Source organism: Argentina anserina, chromosome 6 (genome assembly GCF_933775445.1).
Source record: "Argentina anserina chromosome 6, drPotAnse1.1, whole genome shotgun sequence".
NCBI lineage: Eukaryota > Viridiplantae > Streptophyta > Magnoliopsida > Rosales > Rosaceae > Argentina > Argentina anserina.
The window spans coordinates 13,547,352-13,572,927 of record NC_065877.1 but is presented as its reverse complement, the minus strand read 5'-3'; the positions used below and the strand labels follow the sequence as shown (position 1 = coordinate 13,572,927).

Here is a 25,576-nt window from a genome sequence, read left to right as displayed (position 1 = left end):
ACCATTAAGATAGCAGGTTGAGCTCCAGTCCTACGAGATGTACCGAAGTTTACAGTCAAAAGTAGTCAAGGCATTTGCTGAAACTCGAGAACTAAACTTGGTAACTGACATGTTTTCGAAACCCAGCATGCGACTTTCGCACATTCGACAACTCGCAGTGCCTAGATTTGTAAACCAAAGCATCTTCGGGAAAGGACATCCCAGTAAACAATCTGAAGTCTTGTATTTTTGTAACTATATGCAACTAACATATGGAACTACAACAGTAACAACACTATCTTTTATAAAGTCATATATCTGCCCCAGAATTCTGCTGCTTTTCAGACCAATAACATAAGAAGAATTCTGCTGGTATGAGAAGAAAAGATGATTCACAATAAAATAATAAAAGTAGACATATGACCAAGAACGAGTAGTATCTAAATTCTAAACAGATGTAGCACCGAAAAAACAAATTCATCACAACAATTCAACTCTCATTTTTGTCTGGAAATGTAAGCATCAAATTATTAGTCACCAGACAGACAACGGGAACAATTGCAATGAAAACCAAAGCCTCGTGACAGGAAACTCTGCCGAGCATCATGATCCATACTTGTATCGATATAGCAGATCCGGAGCTCTTCTCCTGAAAAACAAACAATGTAATTAGATTTCGTTGGGTCCTATATAGCATGTAACCTAGAAAGGGTTTTGCATTGACCTTTTAAAAATCATATCAAAAAAGAAAAGAAAAGACAAAAAAAGGAATCCAGCTTTAGAAGATTGTTAAAATATCGATAAGAACATTAATGTTACTGGATATGCCTCCACTTGCGTTCTTCCTATTTTAAACCCATTACAAACCAGATGGCAGAAGTGTTATAACTTCGTACTTCCATAGCACCAGACAACTCTGTCCAACAGTCGATTAATGTTAGGAGTACTCATCTCCTATAATCTAACTCAATCAACATAATGTGCACGCTTACTAACAATATGGTTACAGTAAAACTGTTGTACAAAGACATGTCTGAAACAACACATTCAATAATCCTCGACATCTTGTGCATTTCCAAATTGAACCTTTGATGCATGTTTTGAGGTCAGCCTTGTTTAAAAGACTGGTACATAAGGTAGGCCTTGATGGATAAAGGATATGTGCATGAATGCAAGGACATTTTGTAAAAAGTAGTTGAATGGCAGGGCCGCTCATATCGACATAGAAAGAAAATGCCCATGTAGCAATTAGCTAGCATCAAGATGACGACAAAGGTATTGATAGAAGAATTTATAGGTTTCAGAACCAACACATTTCCATAAATCTACATCCAATTCCACTGTAATTGGTTTAGCCAGTTTACAGTTCAATTCAATCTTCCTACAAGAACAAAGAATAAGAAAGTTGTTTCAATTAAATGATGAATAGGATTGGATTGACATGTTTGAAAGGATTCCCATGGCTGTTATGGTTGTTAACGATAAGATGGTAACTCGGTAAGACATGCATTGCTGGGGCACAGATCTTAGCATAGTAACTACTATTTAATAAATGTCATAATTTTGAAGGGCTGGGAATTGAGTTAGGATTAGGCTAATTTGGGGGGTTTGTTCCCCTACATTGTAACATATAGGGGGATCACAAGAGCTACTGTATGTATGACAAACCTTCATCAACATCCCGAAGAGCTTTCAATCTCGCATCTGCATTCTCTATCCATATAATGTGGGCATTTGGATCTGTAATTAGAAAAACAATTACTTCAAAATAAGATACAAGATTGGTGGTAGAGGTACCTTTCAGGTACATAATGCATGTAAACTAATTGTGGTGTAATTCAGGCTAGCCCGATTCTGTAAAAGATCCACAAATCTGTTTCTCTTAGCATGGAAGCAACTTTATTCAATGTCATGTATCTTGTTTAAGACTAATTTCTCTTGGAACTTTTCTGTTGTCATATACAGATCACTACCAATATTTATTCCACTACCTGCAGAAAATACATAGTTCCTTTTCTCATAGAACACAAGCCACTCTATATAATTTCTTATATCTTGTGATTCTTGTCTAATACTAACTTGTATTTTTGAACCTGTACTTTTGTCATATAGAATATGACTAAATGGAACAAAATGTTCCATCAATTTTGTGATGATTTATGATTAGCTGAATGCTCAGACACTTCTTGTGATTAACCTCAATTGTTATATATACACCTTCCAATGAACAGCATGTGCAATTCCATGGTTTTAATGAATAAATAAGTTAACAAAAACTATAACCAAAATGATGCAGAGTACAGAACAAGAACTAACCACAATCATGATTATAAAATGATGGAAGCATATAAACAGCATGTCCACAGGTAGCTTCAGCTTCTATAGAGGCTGCTAATGATGACAGGAGATCATCGTATCCACCAGCCAAGTCAATACGAAAAGCATTTATTCGAATCCGTGCAAGTATGCCAATGTACCATTGTTTAGTCAAAACTTATAATGTCAAAGAAAATTATTCTACAAAACGCCGCAGCCAATGTATAAGGAACTTTGGAAAGTAAAATTAGATTTCAAATTGTTAGAGGATACAGGATATCTGTTCACCCGTGATATTTGAGTCTATAAAGGCATTCCTTAGCAAGCCGAACCCCTCTTGCATCTGAAAATTGTCACCTTATTGCATAAACAAGTTGTTATTTGTTTTTTAATGTTTAAACTAAATTAACTGGATGAATAATGTACTTTCTGAAGTATTGAAATCTTTTCATTAAACTAATCAACCATAATTTATTTTCTGAGAATTTCTTAATTCCCTTTACTCCTGCTCCGATGAAAAATACACTTAATTACTCCAACAACTAGTAGTAAAAGAAAAAAAAAGACTTGGCAGCGGTTTGAGAACAGAAAATAATAATAAATTTTTAAAAGATGTTACCAAGCATAACCATAGACCAATGAACTGTTAATGAAATGATATTCATGCATTTAGATTGCTTTCCAAGCTAGTAATTTCAATCGGTTACCATAAATAAAGTAAACTCTAATGTCTTCTTTAAAGAACAATCAAATAAGGTACTAACCTCAGAAATCATCCCTGGGGTCAAACTAGCAGGTTGGAGTATGTCAAGAAGGTTGGCAGGTGCAGCTCCTGACATGACCATACAAGCCAACCGCTTTACAAGTAGTGGATATTTCAAACCATTGGACCTTTGAAGACAATTAGAAGTATGATGAATAATAAATATTTATATAAATTCACCAACTAATTGTGGTCAAAGAATGCACAGAACAGTTCGAATAAGATTGCTCAGTCCAACAGATGTAAGTTGAGGATCACGGACAATAATTATGGGTAGTGGTTGTTGTTTCTTGTCCACTTAATTAGCCTTGTCAAAGAAAATGTCTTACCCCTCAAAGAAAACAGACATGTTTACTCATATGAGTATATCAGACTCTGGAAGTACCAAAAAACGAGACAATGACTTACAGTATATCCAAAGTCAGCTTTAAAGGGAACTAGACATGACACACAGAATGTAAGAAAAGAAAAAACAAATTGTGCACATACTGCAAATGCAATGTTTTGTTATATTTAAGCTTCAATATAAAAAATTAAAAAAATCGCGTCTTGGCGCAATGGTATGGTTTCAGAGGTAAATTTAAATTGCATTGTCGACGCATTACTGGATTTGCTGCTAGCTCGTACAAGTTGCGCACAAAAGTAACAATAGTACTCAATCACAAAACAATGACGAATTATAACAATCGGCAGTCCTTTTCAAGAATCACAAAATTAACATCAGAGCCATGACATTGCCAAAAGAATGGTTCTGTGTGGAAAGAACGAAATGTACGAATTATGAAATGAAGGGAAAGCAATGTGGTACCGGCAATAGTCCTCATAAGCTGACCAATCTGCTGTCATCTCAATATCATGAAACCCCTACAAAATCACCAAAAACACAAAAACGTAAGTAGCAGGAAAAACTTCTCTCAGAAGCAAAACATCAAACACTTAGCGTGCACTTCACAAACTTCGACCTGAGCTTGTCGCTGACACTCCTGACTGCAATAGGAAACACGCTGGCGCTGCGAGGCGTCGGTGCCTTTGAGCTTTCGGAGGCAGAAGTAGCAGACGCTGTGGAGGGTGGAGAGAGAAGGGTGAGTCAGAATGGGCTTGGCGGTGTGTAAGAGCTCACCGGTCTCGATTTTCCGGGTCGCAAAGACGCCACGCCCGGATGACTCGGTGAGCGCGACTCGGATCGGAGGCGGGCCGGGTCGACCTGGGTTCGCATTTTCCGGTGCGGTGGAGAAGGTGGCGGCAGTGGAAGAAAAGCGCGAAGCCCAACGACTATAACGGACTACGGCGGCGCGCGCCATTTTGTTTTTCACTCCGTCACTTTTGGACCAAATTTACTTTATGCAGATCGTAGAATGTGGACACAGTAAATTCAAAGACCAAATTTACCCAACGTTAAAAACTCTGCCCGACTAAGCATGAATTACTTGGATAATGAAACATGGATTACACTGAGCTCATGAGATTTGAAACGATTTGAGGTCACGTGAACTACAAGCTTACACAAGTCATTCAATGTAGTCCGGGGCATCGATGTATAAATTAGTGAAGGAGCTAATGCAATCAATTAATATGATCGAAACCAAAACTTGTATAACTTTTGACATTTTGTATCACATACCATGACTTATTCAACAATTCTAGTAATTTTATTTAGTTATTTTTTAAGATATTGGAGTAAACTAGAAAACAAGAATGTTAACATTTTTGTGCATCTAATTTGGATAACTGAAAATCACGTGGCTGATCGTGCGATCGCCTTCAACTTCTTAAATGCTTTGAAAAGTTTTGGAATTTTCTCAACATCAAATAGTAGCTCACAAGATTTCTTTTCGTTTAATGGGAAAAAAAATCTCAACAAAGTGAGGATACATAAGGCACAACATGAAAAACACTGACCAAAATATAAATTTATTTATATGTCAGTCTTCATCCTCTTCTGCTACATGTGATCCTATGTAATTTTCTTTCAAATCAAAACAAAATAAATCATATCATTGATTCAATCAATATGTTTAGTCAAATTTGAAGCCTTTAATTTTTTATTACGGCTAGCATTTTGGTCTTTAAAAAAAAAATACGGCTAGCGAACTAGATGATTCTTCAGGTTAAAATATAATCCAAATGTTTGTGTTTCTTTTTTGTTGCAATGATTGTCATTTAATTTTTTTAATTCTAAGTTTTTGCAAAAATAAAATAAAATTGTATATGAGGGATCATATAGACATGGATATCTCTTTGTCTAGTCAAGGTACGTTGCATATATACTAGGTCGTACATGCTGCCTTAAAACCTTTCACCCAAAAGAATATACATTCATATCTGGAACAAGCTCCATGAAAATATCATCTGCGCGCGCGAGCGTGTGTATATATATAGTCTCTATTCAGAGTTAATTTTCACTCTGAAATGAAAAAGTGAAGTTCTAATTTTAGTACACTTTTCGGTCAAATATTTTCATTACAAGTGATTCAATATTTAAGTATGTTATTCAAGATTATTTCTGCAAAATTTCATTCAATTTGACAATAGTTTGAGTTTTCAAAATTGAGATTTACATGAACGGTTTGCGTTGAACAAATTTAATTTGTTCATTGATTTAATCTAATTTCAATACCTTGACGATAACCGAATTTGATGAAATTTTACATAGATGATCTTGAATAGCATATCTAAATATTGAATCACTTGTGATGAAAATATTTGACCGAAAAAGTGTGCTAAAATTAGAACTTCACTCTGTAATTTTCACTCTGAATAGGAACTGATATATATATATATATATATATTTATTGGCCCGATGATTTGGGTGGTGAAAATGATTCATGAACATGCTCAATGCAATGGTGATCTCCAATCGAGAGTTTTCTTCGGTCGATCTTTCTGCACTTCTTTAGGAGGAATAAAGCAATCCATTGAGAGTCCCTCAACATTGAAAGCAAGATCATCGATGCTCCATGTTTCTTCTAACCTTGTGATTGCAGAGCCCGTCTTCAAATTGTCCCCGAACTGTGTGATGACCACAGTCGTCTGACCGGCGTGCGCGATCACCACCTCTTCCACAGTCCGATAATCTTCGATTTTCGTTGACATTGTTGTCTCCCAGTATGTAGGATAGGCACCAGGTGACTGGATCCTAGTTAAGTATGAATCTTCTAAATACACTAGCAGTCCATTTCTTTGGCTGAAGTAACCAAATATCACATGTTTGATCATCTCTGCAGTGCTATCGCTTCGCTCAGATAGATCTGCCTGATTAGCTGACAATTTCAAGACAAAGCAATCGACGCCCGAGATTTCCTTTTCGCCCATGTACTGTGCTGGGGCAAATACAGCTGATATCGCCATGGGGTCTAGTCCCTACATATAAAATGTATGTGTTAATCCACAATTTTGTAAAATAGCACCTGAAATTTCATGCAACTTCTGTATGTTAAGTTTGTTAACCACGATTACAAGTTACAACTTCCTCTCACAACATGCATGCAGGATTACGTAGTTTGAATCCCACATAAATATTGTGAGAAGAAATAGCCGGTCAGCCGGATGGCATATACAGGTATGCAAGTGCAAAGACCATTAGCTGAGTTTAGTTCTATCAATCTAATGGTCTTCGTACTTGTCCTGGTTCGAATAAAAGCAGGCTTATACTATTAAGACATCCATCTCATATTCTCAACCTCATATTTGGAACGAAGAAGAACAAGAGAGTTATTTTTTCATTATATAATTCAGTATTGTTATTTTTTAAACTCTAATCATTAACCAAATATAATTATCAATGACGCTAGTAAGATAAGAACAAGTCTATAGTCATATTTAAATAATACAATACCATACAATACAACAAGATCCAATATTTTTGGCTGTTAAGAGCATAAGATGATGTCTCACACTCTCACTTCCAAATACAATAAAGCATACAGCTTCACATTCCTACTACGAATCTCAGACAGATCCCAATTTAATCCACCTAACATCTTGCATTATTATCACAATCAAGTAAATTATGCTTACGTACACTTGAAATTATATATCTGATATGTCAACACCCTCTAATTAGTGCATGTGCATGCAAGGTCTCTTAATGTGGTTGTTTCATCTGAGCTAGTTCTTTAGTGTATGAATCGATCTGACACGTACTATTTCTGGGTTGTTTCAGATCTTACTGAAAATTCTCTAATAGATTTTAATGTGTTAGATGTACAACTGTACAAGATATACAAAGACATGCGAAAACGTATAAGAACTTGTGAAAACTATTCGAATATGTAAGAATGCAAATTATACCGATCGACTAGCTAATGAATTCGATAGGGTACTGGGCCATCGTGATGTTCGTGGAGTATGATTATTAATTAAGCTGGCAAGTGATAAAAGCATACTACCATATTAGTGATATTACCGACTACTGACATAAGAGAGTTATTATATATGTGGTCACCAACAATACCCTACCTAAAAATTATTAAATTTTGCGGTCACAACATTTGAATACAAGTCATTGATGATGCTACCAAGACTTTGGAATAGTTCTGCTGGGAAAGTACGAGGAAGAACATGCCAAAGTAACTTGGAAGCAAACATCATTATGTTGAAAAAGTAGCTTAGAAGTTAGAACACAATTTCCCACCACGACATTCTTTGGTAACAACCTACGCGATTCAACTAGTTAAATAAGCTTCAGTTAAAAAAACTAGACAGGAGGTACGGACGTTAAGATTACTATAATCATCATATATAGTCATATAGATTACTTAGTAGTGTTAGAGAAAAGAAGATGATCAACTTGCCTGGAGTGCTCGCCGGAGAGGGCGAACACCGCCATTGGCAGCGTGCGCTCCGAGCCACGGCGTGTGCCGCCATGCCACATTGCCATCACTGCCCGCTGCTATTTTGTGACCACCCAAAACTAGCTCAATCAGCCACTTATTTGGTATCATCTGCCACATTACAAAACACCCTTTTTCCGATATAGTGGTGGCTCCGCTGGTGGTGCTGCCAGGACCAGGATCAGCTACCATCGCCATGTTCACTTTTCCGGTTGCGAAAATGTTCTTGACTTTACCTTCTATCTTACGGCAGCCTGTGGCTGCTGTGAAGTGTTGTACTATGTATTGCGCAGTAGATCCCACCTGATTAATACAAATATTACAGAAGAAAGGTTATTAGCGGAGATAATCATGTACTAAAGCTTCTAATAATTAGTAAACACTTTACAACCTTAACTATCTTTGTAAGTTAATTTGATGTTGGCCATCTAATTAACTATATATAAATTATTCAAGTACTTATGTTTCGGCAAAGCACATGAACTGTGGCTTAATAAAAGTTGAATCTCATTCTAAAGTGAAAGCTTCATTTCACATGGTGGGACAAGAACTAGTGTAGCAAATTGCTAGAGGAAGCTGATCGCTAAAAACACAAAACCAAAAGGAAGGGCCATGAGAGTAGTTATTATGTTCTCCACACGATCAAGGGTCACTTTCACGTAGAAAACTTGAAGCAAAGAACACACATGATCTTAAAACAAACAAATCTTTGTTGATTAACAATATTATTCCCCCATGAAACTACCTGTGCAGTAGTCTTGATCAAGAAATGCAGGAGTTGTTAAATACATACCTCGTTGAGGGGCGGTTTCGGGAGGGCAGAAACGGGGAAGAGAGGGCACCCCAGAACGCTCAGGAGCACTTTGAAGTTGGACCTTTTGTTGAAGATGGCAAGGGAGGTGAGGTGGGTCTTGATCCATTTCCTCCATGTCTGGCTTCTCATTATGCCTTTGCTAGAGCGATTTGTGGCATCTTCTTCTTCGTTAATATTGGGTTCTTCTGACAATGGTGCAAGTCGACCCATGTCAAGAACGTAGGTTTGATCAATCTGTGCTTTGGCTGTGTCTGGTTTTGGTTTGGCTTTGCTTCTACAGAGGAAGGAGGGAGAGTGGTTTGGTAGTTGCAGCATATAATGAAATGAGCCCAACACCAACAAAATGAGCTTAAAAAAGGGAGGCACTGTTGTAATTGTTCTCTTTTCCACTCGCAGTTTCCATGCGTGCTGTAGTTTACTCCACAGTCCCACTTGTTTAAGTCAATATAAATTGATGCCATACCGACATAGGGGTCAAGTAGCGGATACAGAAAATTATATATCATAATGTCTAAATGAAAACTCATAGTATTATGAGTGAAAATGTATGACAATCGAGTTGAAGTTAAATGACATTAGATTAAATGACATTGACATCAAATTAAATATAACTATAAATAACACATGAAAAGAATGTAACAACTGCCGAGATATATGTGTAGTTAGGTTCAAACTAGTGGCCGGCCCGGCCCGGCTCATTTTAAGCGGGTGAAAATCGTATCCGTGTCGTGTTCAGATCGGTCTATTTTCTTAAATATTAAGCCTGATCTGGCCTACGGCCCAAGCCCATGTTGGACCGAGCTCGGGCTCGTGCCGTGCCAAGAAACGGGCCGGCCCGACCCATTAGTATTATAAGACACAATTAACATAAAACAAATTGTGCAATTAGAATATTTATTTTATATAACTATTTAAAATAATGAAATAAATAAAATACTACAACATTTTGGTAACCTTATTTCTAAAATGTTATATATGTCAAAACTACGACTTTTTTATCACGACTTTGATGATATTTATGAAATAATGAAATAATCAAGATGTTTATATTGAAAAGATCTAATATTCAATTCTCATTATTATAATTATTTAAATATTTATATAAATAATATAAAATTATGTGTTTAATGGATAGCCCATGAATTTATCGTGCTCGGGCCGGACCGGACCTGTTTTAGAAATATCTAGGCCAAACCCGACCCATTAAAATAATAGGCTCGGGCCAGGCCAATTTTAACGTGCCGGGCTCGAGTTTTTCAGCCCACTTGCCACCTCGAATTTTATGTGGTCTGATAGTGAGATATATAGTAGCAGAATCGTGCAGGTTTTAAATTAATTCCTACTACCCACGGTTGAAGTAAGGAAGTTTTTTTTATACTTAATTCAATTCAAAGTATTATATCATATATAATCCTCATCTTAACTTTTTTTTAAAAGAAAACCATTAGGTTTATATAAAAAATTAAATTAATGTCAGAATAACGATTACATATCCCTCTAATACCATCTACAAGTAAACAAGAAGTTATGAGGGATACTCACGACAGTACATAAATAAGGTCTACTCATTCAACATGCAACTCAACTTATTCAAGCATGTCTATTCTACAACTAATCTAGAATGGAAACTAGACAATATAGAATAGACAAAAACCAAACACTTACATCATATCGTTGCCCTTAACAGTTAACAGGGCCATCATCAGCAAAAGCAGGGTACAAAATCACTCCAACACCTGGGCTTTGAAGAGAAAACCCATCAGCCTTTTCAAAATGAAGCCCAAACCCAGACCAAGTGACCCAGATCCAAACCCGCCCCAGATGGAGCGACCCCCGCTCTCCCATTGTCGGCAACAGATTGATCTAAGCCATGAAAGACATCGACACCGGCTCACCGACGCCCGCCACCATTGCATGATACCAGAACCTAGCCATTGCAAGGATCCTTCTCCGCCTCCATAGAATCCCACCATCCAGTCACTACCCCGTCAGATTTGCCACACCATCAAAGAGAACGTCGTAGAATATGTTAAAGAGACGCTGAGTGCTTAGCTAAAAGACAACTATTAATGGATTTAGTATTTTAATCCATTGTGACTACAATGACTAGATTATCACATAGAATCAAGTGCGGTTTAAATGCTTCATTTTAAATTCCTTATGGCGTTATAATTCAAGTCACATACTCTTATATATTAAGAGAGCAATTAAATCTATAAATTGGTTTTGCTATAGTAGTTGTCTACGTTGTTGAATTAACAACAGAAACCATGAAATTGGTGAGACGATAAGCTACTTGAAGGCAATACTTATGCCAATGTGTATCATTTAGAAACTCATTGTGAAAGAGTTCTTATGTATCTCTTCTAATGACAGAGCGCATCTCAAGAGTCGAAATAGTGTGAATTTTATTCTTTCACCATACTATGATTCATAATAATGAATCGATGACTCGTATAGACTATTCTTTTGAGCAAAGATATTATACGGATCAACAAGATTTCTCCAAAGTAATGGAGATCTAATCTATGCATTAACAAGTGCATAAGCCCCTCTATGATCCTTCATTGACTATGCTCAATCTCCAAGCCTATTCTTTGGCAAAGTTTAGGAGTAACACTCTTCTACGCTAAAGAGATTGAGATATAAGATGGAAGCCTAGATTGGCTTATCATGATTCATTTTGAGGATAAAATATATTGTGGTGATACATATATCATAGTTAAACTCAAGCCATAACACGTTGATGTTATAGAGCACCCAAACAATGACAAAAAGTGTGAAAAGCCTAAAATTTCAAGATTTTCAGATTGCAGACTTATCATTGTGAGGACCAATTCACCGAATTTTAAGTGGGCTATTGGGGTGCCACTTGTGGCAACTGATTCTTAACATCCAAAACTAATACTCACATTTGAGCCTATTTGGAGACCTGAAACATGGTGAACCGCTCGACAGTAGTGGTCACTGACCTCCAGCAAGTATTCCAGTAGGTTCGGTACTTTTTCCACTGGTTCTGGCAATGAGGCCAGCATCATTGGATTCCTAACACACGTGTTTACTTGCTCCTGAAATTTGGTAGCATTTTGGATTCAGAAATTCCTAACACCCATGTTTACAGAGGTTATATATTGGTTGATGATGTGTTCATGGTTCAACATTGATTTATATTGGGCCCATAAATATATTGATCGGCCATATGCTTCACACGATAAACTAATATGTTTTTCTTGAACCATAAGCTATGGCTTGTAGCGTGTCTTATTTTACGGTATCCATCTATACCACCATCATTGATGTTACGGTTGTAACGGTACGTATTTTAGTGTTTCAAGTCTAACAATATGCATGGTTGTTAACGGATTATGTTAACGGTTTATCGTCCACATATTTTATGTGCCAAATTGCGTCTCCACAAGTGCATAATGATGGGTTATTTGATGTTGAATGTTGTCTTTGTCTATGACATGAACTTCCACCTATGTCCGCTTATATAACGACATTAACATGCGATCTCGTTTAATCACTTTTGATGAGCCAGTCTCCTCATCGTTAAGGGGAGAGAAGAATACGTTTGTTCAAGTTAAACGATTTGGTTTTGTTGTGGTTTGTCCCACTGTGCATCATCATATTCCTAATAATTCTCATAAATTGAAGTGACGACATCGGATATACATGCTGCAACTATCCATGTAAGGATTGATATCCGACAAATAGACATATAGTCACCCTTTTCTGGTGACATGGTGACTGCATAAATTTGGTAGATGGTGTCACTAGGCCATGGTTCTCACGAAAATGTAAAGAGACCATTTGGTTCAATAATACTTGTTGAATGCGAGTTAAGGCACAACTCGATCAATGATCAATAATATTCACTCGTCTGTTTTCTTGGATGATGGTTATCATTGGGGGACGCCTCAATGTCAATACCTATCTAAAGAGAGATATCAAAGAATGACGATGTTGAATGAGTTTGATGTCAAACCATACATACTTTGTTGAAGCAAAATTCCAACATTGTAAATTGGCATATATGGAAAGTGTTATTTCGATAGGTTTAGACGAAGATGTCAGGCCAGTATGTAATATCCCACATCAGCCAACAGAGAGGGGGTTATGTGCCTTATATGACATGTCCACCTCCATTTAACACGATGCTTTTTAGGGGCTCAATAGCTTCGGAGGAGATAAGAACTCTAAAATTAAGCTTGCTCAGGCTAGAACAATCCCAAGATGGGTGACATACTTGGAAGTTTCTCGTGAGATATTAGAAACAAAACCGTGAGGGCTATGTCCAAAGCGGATAATATCATGTTACGGCGAAGCGGTCCCGGGATGTGACACAGTAAGTGACTGAGTCACCATTGTCGCCGCCCGGAAAAGCCGTAGGATCCAGTTCAACCAGAGAGATAAGTCATTGTTCAGGTAATACCAACGCCGCAAGTGTAAATCTTATCAGTTATACATTTGTTAAGCGTAGTGAGAAAGAGTTTAGACTCACCTTATGGCACAAGATCTCTCACAACACGCCCTGGAATCAAATATGAGACGACTTACTCTCATAATGGTTGTTGTTGCACTCTACTACCTTGTTAGTTAGGTGGTATCTTAAAACAACTGAACTTGCAACTTGTGGTGACAAATTATCTTTATTGGGACTAAGATAAAAGATGTAGATAAAAATTCTGGATGGATGTGTTTTCACCTACTTAAGTGTCTCTAGACCACGAAGCGCATTAACTTAATTATGGTAGGGATATTAAGATGTCATGTGATATACTCTTGATGAACTAAGAGATATCACTAACCCAAACTTAAGAATGAAAGGATCTTGGGATTACTAGGTCTCGAAAGTGATTACCGTTATTGATAATGTTATTCATCGGTTGGCTAAAGGGAAAAGGGACGTTAAACTAATGCCTACAAATATCCCATGAATCCGTCAAAGTCATGAGAAGACATGTTTCTACCATATGAGCGACGAAGTCTTAGGAGATGAAACTCTCTATATTTAAGTATGATATGTGTATGCATGTACTTATTATATTATACTTGACTCGACATCTTATTCGGTTTAAACTCAATCTCGGAGTTGAAGATAACATTTGGTGAGATTTGATATTCAAATCATTGACCCATTATTACTTTTGAAGAATGTGAAGAACGTTTGTATATACGCTATGTATCTAGACTTCGAGATTGAGTTACTGAATAGGGGGAGTTGTTTTGCAGACTTCAGCGGGGGTCTCCACCACATGTTATCTTCAACTGTAGTTGGTGTGTTGCGCTCTTTGTCCCTTCGACTAAGCTTTTTATTTTACCCAAGAAGTTTTTGTTTTGTTTGGCAAGGTTTTTACCGAGGCAGCAACATTGCACCATGACACATTAGGATCACGATACAAGGGGGAGTGTTGTAGGAGAATTACTCACTGTAATCTTTCGATATATCTTGTTCTAATTAGTATAGGTTAGTCTAGATAAGGAATGATATATAATCCTTGTTTCTACGAGATACTCAATGTAATGCCTATATAAAGGCTTCATTATCAATGAATAACGATGATTTTTCTCCCTAATATGGTGGGTATTACATTCTTCTGTAAGGTCTCATCAAATTTGTAAATAACATATATTATATATGTATATATAATATATTTATCCTCAATCAATGATCATGTATAGTTTGGTAAAAATTTGTGAGAATTTTGGACAAAAATTAAAAGAAATTAAGGAGGGAGCAAAAATATATTATTTAATGTGTATTGACCATTTTGTCCTCTTAAATATGTGTCACATTATTAATTTAACGGAAAAACTAATAGATGTACTATATTTAGTAACAGTGTAATAGTTCAAGTACCATATTGAGTAACAAAAATTCTTAGGTACCAACAAGTACTTTTCATAAAAATTCAGGTATTATTTTGGATTTTTACTCTTGTCAGAAATATTTCAAAAGTAGGCAACTGTATCACGAGAAATTATATATTCACCTAGTATGCATTCCGATTGAAGTCCACGAGGGAATCCCATCACAGCCAAACTACTCATCCGTTGAAGGCGCATCCCAAAACTCGTAGATCCATCAAACATGTTGGCAGCAAATGGGTGAGAGGCTGAGAGCTTAGGCTTGAATACTAGAGATGTAGTTTCCATGCTAGACTTCACGATCAATTAACCTTATCAATGTTCACTCCAAGTGTTCATGAACAATAAATAATTAATAAAATTTTTATATTTAACATGTGATGCGGGTGGGAGGAGAGATTCTAAGGTGCTTACATATTTGCGATACCCACATTACGTATATGACATTTTAGCCTTTAAAACTTTATAAGGTTATGAACAAATAGTTATTAATGTAGTTTGTAACATGATTCAATTATTTATGATTATCGAGGTGATTATGTTCATAGACATCATAAATGACCGTTACCATACTAGAACTGAACCGGAGTAGCAGATAGCTTAGCCATTTCTATAGTTCGCAATGTAGATGAAGAAGCTTGGGTAGTACTATGAAAATTATTCCCTCCATGGCCGTGGAGGGTCATGCCATATAATTTGTGACGTGAAAATCACTAATTAGTTTAGTAATTTTTTTATACTTATTTTGTCTTTATTTTTGCGCATGGGGATCGATTGCCTAAAAATTAGGACATTCTGAGTATTTGGCTACATCGATAGATATCTTGTCCTCCCACTGTTGCAAACTCACCACCGTCACCGACGATGATATCCTTGGCCCAGCTCCGCCTCAAGATCCCAATTCCCAATTCTCTTAACGATAAGCCCCCGCCAGAAAAGTATGATCCTTCACTATTGCTTAAATTCCTAAACCAAGCAACCATAACTCTATTAATCTACAGACTAGCCGACCAAACACAGGTCCACTAAAAAAAGAAATCACAATGAAACAATAGATCATTGATAGGAGCACTTTGTGCGACGTTCTTAACATATTTTTACCTCAATTTGTACTTTTCTTTGCCCTTATTGTTGTACTATTGAGTTATTGAGTCGTAGTAAGAGTCTTGAGCGGTATTGGATGTATTTTTTTGCTTACATGAGTTAAAAACGCATAATTGGTTTAGAGTCCTAGTTTGACTAGGAATCCTTGTTAGGTTTTGAAACTAATTATCTCATACTTATGATTTTATTTTCTTATTTTCAGATTGGATTGAAGAGATAATTAAAGAAAAAAAGATGGAGTCAAGTCACGCAACAATTAAATATAAGTTGATCATTAAAGGCGTACAACATGGCATGTTTTAGGGAATAAAACATGGCATGTTTTAGAGATTAAAACATCCCTAAAACATGGCATGATTTAAGAGATTAAAGCATGACATTATTTTAGGAAGAAAGAAGCAATTTCAAACCCTCCATCTTTCCTCTATATATACATGGCTTCATCTCTCAAATATCATCACTTCTCATTAGCATTCAAGAGCCAAAACACCACCATAAACTTCCCTCACAAATTAGCCAAGCCATCCACCCCAAAACCATCATCATCTCCACCGAGTTTCACTTATTACAGTACCTCTAAGGTTCCTACAACGTGTGATTCTCGCAACTCATCTCCATGACTTCGTCTATTTGTGTTAATCTACAATTCTTTGTTTATGAAGATTGTAAATTGTTGTTTATGTGGAAATATTGGTTTTCTATTTGTTTTAGAATTTTCAGATTGTATTTGATATTTTTTTAGACTATACCAAATTTATGTTTTTATAATTATTGAAGTTTGTATTTTTATTGTTGTGTTGTAATCATCTTTCTCAAACTTTTAGATAATTTTCAGATATGTGCATATGAATTTAGTTCTTGGATGCAGTCTCTAAGATTTTGTTTGAGTGCTAGATTCATTAACCATATTAACACAAATCGAATCATGCCCTAAGTAGGTTCGGTTTGTGTTGATTAAAGTGGTAAAAATTCTGGAAATTTGCATATGAAACCATAGTGGGTGACGCCATACATGAAACATGTCTCCAACAAAGATTTGATGCTTAAATGTAATCTTGTTTGATTTCTACTCTAAGTGTTATTGAATTCAATTGCATGCAAATTTAGATTAGGCCCTAAGTCAATCTAAATGTTAATTGAAATCTTGCATGATTAGATGATCCCCTAAGGCTCTAATTGTATTGGTGTCTAAAAAATATGTAATTGGTTGAACTAGAATGCATGATATGTTTGAACTTGTAATTATGTGGTGTAATGGTGAATTTAGTTTAAGTTTGTTAAAAAGAAGTCGATTATGTAAATAGTAATTTATGTTTTATTTTAGTAGTTAATAATCAATCTCAAATCCCCCATTATTTGTTAACACTAACAATTTAGAGTTCCCTTCAATTCCCCGGAAAAACGATCCATACTTATTCTATACTAACGATGATATTTTACAGGGTTTAGTATAGACGTTTTAATTAACGCTTTATCAATCATACATACGCATTCAAGCAAAAAAAATCTCACTCCCAAATCCCAGTTCCAATATTATCCACAAAATTGAAGGTTTTAGAATCAAGAATCAGAGAAGGAAGAAGAGATTACCCAGAGGAAAAGGAAAACTGAACCTCGCTGAGATAATTGAATTCGACAACGGCAACATGGTGGTGGTGAAGAACACAGAGGAAGCCAACTTTCATTTCCAAATTGATGAAATTGAAGGCTTAGTTGACTAGGGTTTAAGATATAAAGCCAAGCTTACCGAAAGGAATTCAAAGAAGCTTGTTGGAGCCCAAGTTTCATCGGAGATCCTTCGGTTGTTCAACACTGCCTCAAATTTGATTTGGGGAAAACACGACACAAATCCCACATGCAAGGTATGGTTATTGAAGAGGAGAAGGAAAGGAAGAAGATGGTGGTGGGGCGTCGGTCCTATTTTGCCGAACGGCAATGCGACATGGCGGAGAAGCTCCGAGCGGTCTGTGTTTTCTGGCGCACCTCTGTCGAGCTGATGGAGAGAGAGAGAGAGAGAGAGAGAGAGAGAGAGAGAGACGTTTATGGTTTTAAAGAAAAGGGCTTGGGCCAAGAATTTGGGCCAGACTATTTGGGTTTGCGAAAAGAGCTTGGGTTTTCTTTAAAGCCTATAAACAGTCCCCAATCTGAAAAATCTATTTTCAGAAAACCTTTTTAAATAAGTGAAATTGACAGTGGATTGACAACTCTTGTTTAAATATGGTCGATCGACGCCAACCAATGTGATCAATATATATATTTGAGAACCCTGTAAAAATTTCAATCAATTTAAGAATTGTTTGACCATTGGAATTTCTGGTATGACAAAAAAGAGACGTTTTTTACATGGTAAAACCACATTGATCTGAACTTTGCTAAATGGGTTTCGTCGATTTGATTGTGCACGCTCGGTGACAAAAATGAGGTGATTTTAAATATGCAAACGGCTTTTGGTGCTCGCATTGAGGTAATAGGTCCTCCCTTATGGCATATTAGTGGTGTTTTCGGTTTATGAGAAATTCTGACGATCAAACGAGATCCGAATTAGATGAATTTTTTACAGGATAACTAAATATATATACCGATCACATCGAATGACATTAATCGAGCAAGAGAAGTTTCCTTCATATAGTCGCTTCATAATGCGATAATTTTATTTTAAAGCTGATATAAAGGTTATGATACATTAGTGTGCATTTCGGCGATCGACAACTCTAGTTTGGAATATGGCTGATCAACACCAGTCATGTTATTGGTATATATATATATATATACATATATATTTAGGGACTCCGTAAAAATTTCATCCATCAGACCTCGTATGACTGTCTTTATTCCGGTCAACCAAAAAAGATGTGTTTTGACAGATTAAAACCCCATTAACTAAGGCTTTTCCAAATGGGTTTCATCAAATTGACCGCACATGCTCGATAAACAAAATTAGGTAATTTCATATATGTAAATGTCTTTCGACGTTCACATCTAGGTACTAGGTTATCTCTTAGGGCATATTAGTAGTGTTTTCGGTTTGCCAGAAATTTTAACGGTAAAACGAGGTCTGAATCAAATAAATTTTTTATAGGGTCACTAAATATATATAATGATCACATCGGCTGATGTCGATCGATCCAGAGAAGGCTTCTTCATATAGTCGCTTCATAATGCGATAGTTTTATTTTAAACATAATATATAAGTTATGATACATTAGTGAACACGCGTATGAAAACCTCAATGCACAAAAGCTTCACCGGAGGTCCGATTCTGGCTTTCGAATCGAATCTGAAGTGGAGGCGCTTGAAAGCGCTCGGAAGCGCAGTGGAAGCGCGCTCCCGAAAAAGAAAGTTTTGGAAGTGTCGTGGAAGTGCGAGGGTTGTTGGGTTTTTATAGTTTTCTTCTCTCTTTTCCGGCTCTACTATAAATCCTTCTTAAAATCTTCATATTTTATGGACTCGATAATTTATGAAGATAAATCAAAATCTAGAATTGAATGAAAACCCATAATACATACAGTTGAAGCCTCGTTCAAGCAAGTTGAATGAAATTTGAGGATTTGTTTGAGCTTTTAGTTTTGTGTGACACACAAGGGCATATAAGATTATAGATTAGTTTGATTTGGAGCAAAATACTAATTGAAACAAGATGAGTGAAAAATCAGTATTGTTGATTTTTGGGGTAGACTAGGATGAAGCCCAGAGAGAGAGAGAGAAAGAGAATAGAGAGAGAGAGAGAGAGAGAGAGAGAGAGAGCAATGTCATTCATTTTTGGGGGGCACCGCTCCTTGCAAAATGTAGATACACGTGTTTTTTATTCTATATACTTGGTCAGTGTGATTGAAGAGATCGCCAGGTGTATGATGGATTGACTGAGAGGTGATGTGCATCATTTGTGGTTAGCTACACTACTAGTATCATGTTAGTAATTGAAGTGTTTGTGTTATTTATTCTAGGCTACAACAAAATGTTTATTGAGCTCTTTTTCTATCATATTATTCTTCTATAATGTTAGTAATTAATTTACTGTTTTCTATAATATATTTTTAGATATAAATATATATTATTGTATTATGACGCTTCCAAAACGTACTGGCTTAAAACGCCTCCGCGTTTCCAAATACTTCACTTCGACGTACCCGCATCCGATTTCATGCAGCTTAGGTGAAAACAAAGCGTGAAGGCTCACGGCTAGGGATGGAATAAGCTTTGGTAATACTAATATAGCTTTATCACAATCATGTGTGCTTGCTAATATTTATATATAGTCATCAGATACATTCAAGTTTTAATTCTCAGTGCACAGACAATACTTTTCCTTTATGTACATGTGTTGGGTATGTTTTTGTAATATTATGTTTCCTTGTTTGATTAGCAAAGACTTCGTCTCAGCTTTATTAGCTAGGAATCTGTTTAAATCTGGGAGAGGAATTATCTATATAAAGAGAGGTCTTGGCCTCAGTATTCTCCATGTTTCATTCTATCAAACGAGTTTGTGTTTAAAACAGTTAAAAGTAATTTGGTTGGGCACTTGGCTAACTAAGATTAATCAACACTAAATTTTTGAACATGTCGCAAGAAGACAATAAGTGTATAATGTCCAGAGATAAGAATGCGAAAGTCCAATTGTCACTACTAGCAAAATGAATTTTCACATTGATTTTAATCGTTGTGAAATAAGGGTATCTCACATGGATATCTGTGTGAAAAAGCTAATAACCACAGTGCGCATACAGATTGATTATCTGTGCGGTTTGGAGGGGGGGGCTAATACTCTTAACACACGGATTATAAAGATCGTGTGAATTTTACTTGCGGGTCCCTCTGTTTATGAAAAACTGCAATTCAATTTATGTGGTTTTAAAATGTATTTTAATATTTCATACGGTGTGCAATAACATCACAGCTCTCACAGATCTCTGTGTGAAAAAAAGTGACCGGATTCAAAAAAAAATTTGCACAATTTTTATAAATTTATAATTCCTTAAATCAGGTTCCAAAGTCCACATAATGAAATCACTAGATCTCATTCTCATTATTAGATTTTTGGTAGAAATCAAATCTCAAACTTATATTGGTGAATTTACTTCATTACAAATCTCTCAAACAAATTATTCCCTCTACAAAATTTGATTCTTGGAAGAAAAAAAGCTATACACGAAAATGATGTCGTGCCTCTTTGCCTCTTGATGATGTATTGATGAATCTACTCCATTACACATCTGGATCTTGTTCATGTCGTTGTCTTGGGTTTCTGGTAAGTCTTGATAGAATTTCTGGTAACAAGGAACACAAAAACAATATTTGAGGACTACTGCCTCCATTAAAAATGAAAACCACATGAAACTATGAATTGGGGAGAGATACATAATTGCAGATCTGGGCATCCGAAACTACTACCCAAAGAGAAACTACATGTGCTAAAGAAAAATCCCATGATTCATGGCAGTAAATCTCCAAGCTGATAATACCCATAGATCAACACCAAAAAGATTTATGATCTAATAACAAATCGATTAGAGATCTAATACAATATGGGTTAACGAAAGTAAACCTGGAACCGATCTGAATTTGTGTGGGAAAGTATCACCCTTCTGGGCTTCTATGCTCTTTAATGATGGAGGTTGTGTGAGATATGGGAGCTGAGCCAACAAGATCAGGGATTTTATGAGAGAGAAAGAAAAAGAGAGGCTGAAAGCATTTAAGATTTTAGGGTTAGAGGTTAATTAGCCACTCTCACACGGATGTCCATGCTTAATTATCAATTCACACAAAAATCTGTTTGCACATATATTTAGCACTAATAATTGTAACTCTATAATCCTATAAAATAATAACTATTAAGATGTATGCACCAAAATCTGTGTTAATTGTGGTTCCCACGGACAACTGTGAGAATAGATTTCTATATCCACACTGAAATTTGTTTCTAGTATTTTTTTTAAACGGAATTCTGTGGTTTCTTCAATTGCAAAATTCTTGTGGGTCCAATTATCCTCATTTCACACGATTATTCGTTTGAAATTGTAATATTTACAGATATGTGAAAGTCTGTGCTAACTAAATCACTAAAATCAGTGTCAATGTGTTTTTTGCTAGTAGTGTGTATGAAGATCGCTCGTGTCCACCAGCTCCCAAAAAGAAGAAACCTTCTTTGAAATACAATGACACTAGAGGACAAAATTTGAATACGAGTTTCGACCAAGAAGATGGAAGGAGCAAATAGATGATATGGAATTAGGAAATAACATTCATTTGTTTTGAATTAGATTGTTTGTATGTTTCTCTAGATATGTTTTTGCTTTAGTAATTGAAGAATTGAATGACAAATTTTCTTGTAGAATTAATGTCTGCGTTAATCTTAAATTTTAGCAATGTGCAATTAAATTTATGAAACTAGAATTTCCCTTCAAGCAAAGGGATGTTGGAGAATTTTACTTTTTGCTGAAACAAATAATTAATAAGGCTTCTTTTCAACTTTTTATGCGATATAGTCTGGCCTCCAATTTCTCCATCAGTTCTATATGATGCCACAATTTCTGTAGTCATTTGAGTTAAATTTCTCCTCGATCAACATGAAACGTTGCTGTGTGTGATGAAATACATAATTGTATCGTATAGAGTTCGGGGATCACATACTCGTCCAAATAGTTAATGCAAGGCTAACCAAAGCTGCTAACTCGTGAAATTCTATCATCTTGTATTGTTTTTGAATTATTCGGGAATCTTATAGCGGCAGTGGATCGAGATCTTTGTGCGTTTTGAAGTTTCACTGTATGACCACACTAGTTTGTCGGATGTGTATATATTTAGCTATCATCCCATTCTTTCTCAGTTTTCACACATACTGATTCGTAAAACTAATGGGGATGTTGTCTTTGGGTCTAGAATTGTTGTGATGAAATTTTTTGATTTCAACGATGTTGTTAAGGCCATTGATAAGTATAATTGTATAAAGTCACAAGTAAGTGGCGCATGAGGGCGGCGATTCCACCCGCGGCAGTGGAGACGGTGATTCGGCAAGTTGATAATACAATTATAATTGGCAAATCAAAAACCTTAACAAGCTCCTCCAGTCAGTAACAAGAGTTTAGTACGATCAAATCAAACAATCCGAATAAATTAAAAATTGTCCAATATGTTATATTGCTCGATGATGTTAACTTATTTGATTAGCCAGTGGTACATACACAACTATTCATTATTACAGCATGAAAATACGATCTTATATTTTCACTATCAAAAGATATTGTGATTTGTGAATGAAACGTTGATGGACTTGAGAGATCAGTTTCTGCATGCATGGCTTAGAGTTAACATTATCGAAACATATGACGTACGTTTAATAGGGTGACCGTGACGATAAGCTTCTGTCCAGCTTGATCAAAATCGATTAAATCGCTAATGTGCTACCCAGTGGCAGATCTCATTACATTCTTGAAAAGAAAAATAAATCATGGTGGCATTAAAGAACAAATTCTACTATTAGCGATTTTTGGTGCGATTTTTGGTGCGAGTCTGGTTGGGATATTGATCTTCTTAAAGCTTATGTGCCTTTGGAAGTTGTGAATCAAATTATTTGTGTGCCTACTGATTTTATGGATTGTGGCAGTGACAAGTTGATCTGGAATGCAACATCTAATGGTTGTTTTTCTGTTAAGTCTGCTTACATGACCACTTTTTATAACGCTGAAGCCCTTTGTGGAACTCCGTTTGGAAGCTGAATTGTCATCCTAAGATCAAAACTTTCATGTGGACTGTTTTGCATAAGAAAATTCTTACTAATGTGCAAAGGATGAAAACAGGGTTTACTGATAATGCTAGATGTCCTATTTGCAATGCTAATGATGAGATCATGCTTCATTTGTTTCAAGACTGCAGTAGAACCAAATTGATTTGGAAAGATCTAATCCATTCGTAACTCTTTCTCTTTGGATTGGAATGGGTGGATTACTGCTCAAATCCATTGCCAGTATAGAGTTAAGAATGATATTAAATGGTGCAATCTATTTGTCTTTGCTTGTTGGTTTATTTGGAAATGGAGGAACAAGACTGTTTTTTATCCCTGTATTGTTATGCCTGCTTTCCCCCTCTCTGATAATTTGGGATTATGTTGAATAGTGGACTGGTGCTCAAGCCAAGGCCAAATTGTCTAACATGTTCAGTTATTCCATGCTCTCCTAGAACAAGCTTCCTATCAATTCTTTGAAACTGAACATTGACGGTACTAGATCTAGTTTTTCTGGGAATATTGGTGTTGGTGGCATTATAAGAGATCATCATGGTCATTGGTTGAAGGGTTTTCAAATGAATTTGGGAGTTAATGAAATTCTTGACGCTGAAACTTGGGCTCTCTACTTTGGTCTTAAACTTATTTCCAAGCATTTTAATGCTGCTGTGGAAATTGAAACTGATTCAGCTATTCTGGTTCAGCTTATGCAGATTGACAAGTTTGATTTGCACCCCCTTTGCTCTGTACTTGCTGCTGGTTGTTCCTCTCTCTGTCTAAAATGCAGAATGTCAAGATCTCCCATATTTTTAGGGAATGTAACATGATGGCAGGCTCTCTGGCCAAAAACAGTATCTCTCATGACTTATGCTTGATCATCTTTGAAGACCCTCTTGTGCATGCTACTCAAGCTTATTTTGATGATTTAGCTGGTTTGTCTAGAGCCAGGAGATCTGGGGTGTGTTCCAACATTTAAGCTCTCTTTGTTTCTTTTTGCTTGGGCCTTTTAGGTCACCACTGTAACCAAAAGAAAAAAGCAAATTCTAGTGTTTGTAATAATTCATAATTTCATAAAAGAAAACACATATATAGTGAAGAATAAGATAAACTAATTCAATTGATCCTTCTTTCCATAACCATGGAATCGTGGATAACAATAGTATAACACGTCTGTTTTTTTTTTTTAATAAAAGGCTAGTACAAGACGTCTTGATTACATTAAAAATTAAAATTAAATACATTCCAACCTTTACTACTCTATCGATTCTTAACTAGACTCAAGACACACTGTGTGTAATTTTGCATGTTTTTTTTTCTAACAGAATTTAGGTAGTTCAAAAATTTAATCATCTCAAATTCTTTCTTGCTTTATTAATAAAATATATGATAAAGTCACTTCTGAAAAGTCTCCATAGAGCAAGATTCAAGCACAATCGGCTCAAAAAATCTTCGATCGAGCACAAATCGTTTGTGTTTCTTGCAGAGATCTTGGAGCTTTTGGAGTAGGAAGTGCTTGAGTCCCACCCAATATTTTTCTCCTCTTTGCCCGCTACCAATTCCATACAACCTGCTGGAGCTCATCATTATTTTGACGATTTGATGAAGTAACTTCTCAAAGAACTCCGTTGAGCATGATTCAAGCACAAACGGCTCACCAGTTCTTTGATTGACATATTTTTCGTGTTTCATGATGAGTTCTTGGAGCTCTGACACCCAGAAGTACTTGTTGGGAACCGAGTATTTCTTTTCCTCTTGGCCCACAACCAACTCCCAACTTATGAAGTACGGATACGGACACGAGTGTCTGTATTAGATACCATACGATACGTGTACACGAAAAATTATTATTTTTTGACACGGGCACGTTAATTAAATATTAACTCTCACTTTTATCCCAATTTCTCCTCTTATTTGTGTAATTGCAACATACATGCGTATCCATTTCAAATATGGGCATGTCCAAACTTTGTCCATTTCGGAGTTTGGACACGCGCGTCCGTATCTAATACGTGTCTGATACGCAATACGCGACTAAGTGCAAGTGTCAGTGCTACATAGCTCCCAACAATCTTTTGGAGTTGAACCCCGCTTATCTTCCAGTACTTCTTCTCGAATATACTCTCAACTTGGTCGGGATCATACACTAACAGCGTATCGCAATCGCAAGACTTCTTGGAGTG

The 25,576-nt window shown here is 36.2% G+C and overlaps 2 protein-coding genes and 1 long non-coding RNA gene across 3 annotated transcripts; all 3 read right to left on the bottom strand.

The window, feature by feature from the left end:
• Positions 1-307: 307 nt before the first annotated feature.
• Positions 308-4,379, bottom strand: LOC126799399 (histone-lysine N-methyltransferase ATXR4). Its single transcript, XM_050526598.1, has 7 exons — positions 4,021-4,379; positions 3,867-3,922; positions 3,060-3,186; positions 2,569-2,638; positions 2,296-2,472; positions 1,648-1,719; positions 308-628 (listed from the first exon to the last, which is right to left on the bottom strand). The coding sequence occupies exons 1-7, from the start codon at positions 4,357-4,359 to the stop codon at positions 510-512; spliced, it is 960 nt and encodes a 319-aa protein (XP_050382555.1). The 5' UTR covers positions 4,360-4,379; the 3' UTR covers positions 308-509.
• Positions 4,380-5,869: 1,490 nt separating this feature from the next.
• Positions 5,870-9,019, bottom strand: LOC126799690 (uncharacterized). Its single transcript, XM_050526937.1, has 3 exons — positions 8,684-9,019; positions 7,852-8,193; positions 5,870-6,418 (listed from the first exon to the last, which is right to left on the bottom strand). Exons 1-3 carry the CDS (start codon positions 9,017-9,019, stop codon positions 5,894-5,896), a joined length of 1,203 nt encoding a protein of 400 aa, XP_050382894.1. The 3' UTR covers positions 5,870-5,893.
• An 11,650-nt stretch (positions 9,020-20,669) lies between these two features.
• LOC126799927 (uncharacterized) lies at positions 20,670-21,418 on the bottom strand. Its single transcript, XR_007672667.1, has 2 exons — positions 21,222-21,418; positions 20,670-20,943 (listed from the first exon to the last, which is right to left on the bottom strand). It is a non-coding gene; the product is annotated as an uncharacterized LOC126799927 (long non-coding RNA).
• Positions 21,419-25,576: the final 4,158 nt, after the last annotated feature.

Excerpts from the sequence above, each read along its gene's own strand:
- LOC126799399 (XM_050526598.1), bottom strand. The coding sequence starts at position 4,359 with ATGGCGCGCGCCGCCGTAGTCCGTTATAGTCGTTGGGCTTCGCGCTTT. Across the intron at positions 3,187-3,866 it reads GCTTATGAGGACTATTGCCG|GTCCAATGGTTTGAAATATC; the intron begins GTACCACATTGC and ends TTGTCTTCAAAG. Across the intron at positions 629-1,647 it reads TCTTCGGGATGTTGATGAAG|GAGAAGAGCTCCGGATCTGC; the intron begins GTTTGTCATACA and ends TTTGTTTTTCAG.
- LOC126799690 (XM_050526937.1), bottom strand. The coding sequence starts at position 9,019 with ATGCTGCAACTACCAAACCACTCTCCCTCCTTCCTCTGTAGAAGCAAA. Across the intron at positions 8,194-8,683 it reads CGAAACCGCCCCTCAACGAG|GTGGGATCTACTGCGCAATA; the intron begins GTATGTATTTAA and ends TGTATTAATCAG. Across the intron at positions 6,419-7,851 it reads CTCTCCGGCGAGCACTCCAG|GGACTAGACCCCATGGCGAT; the intron begins GCAAGTTGATCA and ends TTTTATATGTAG.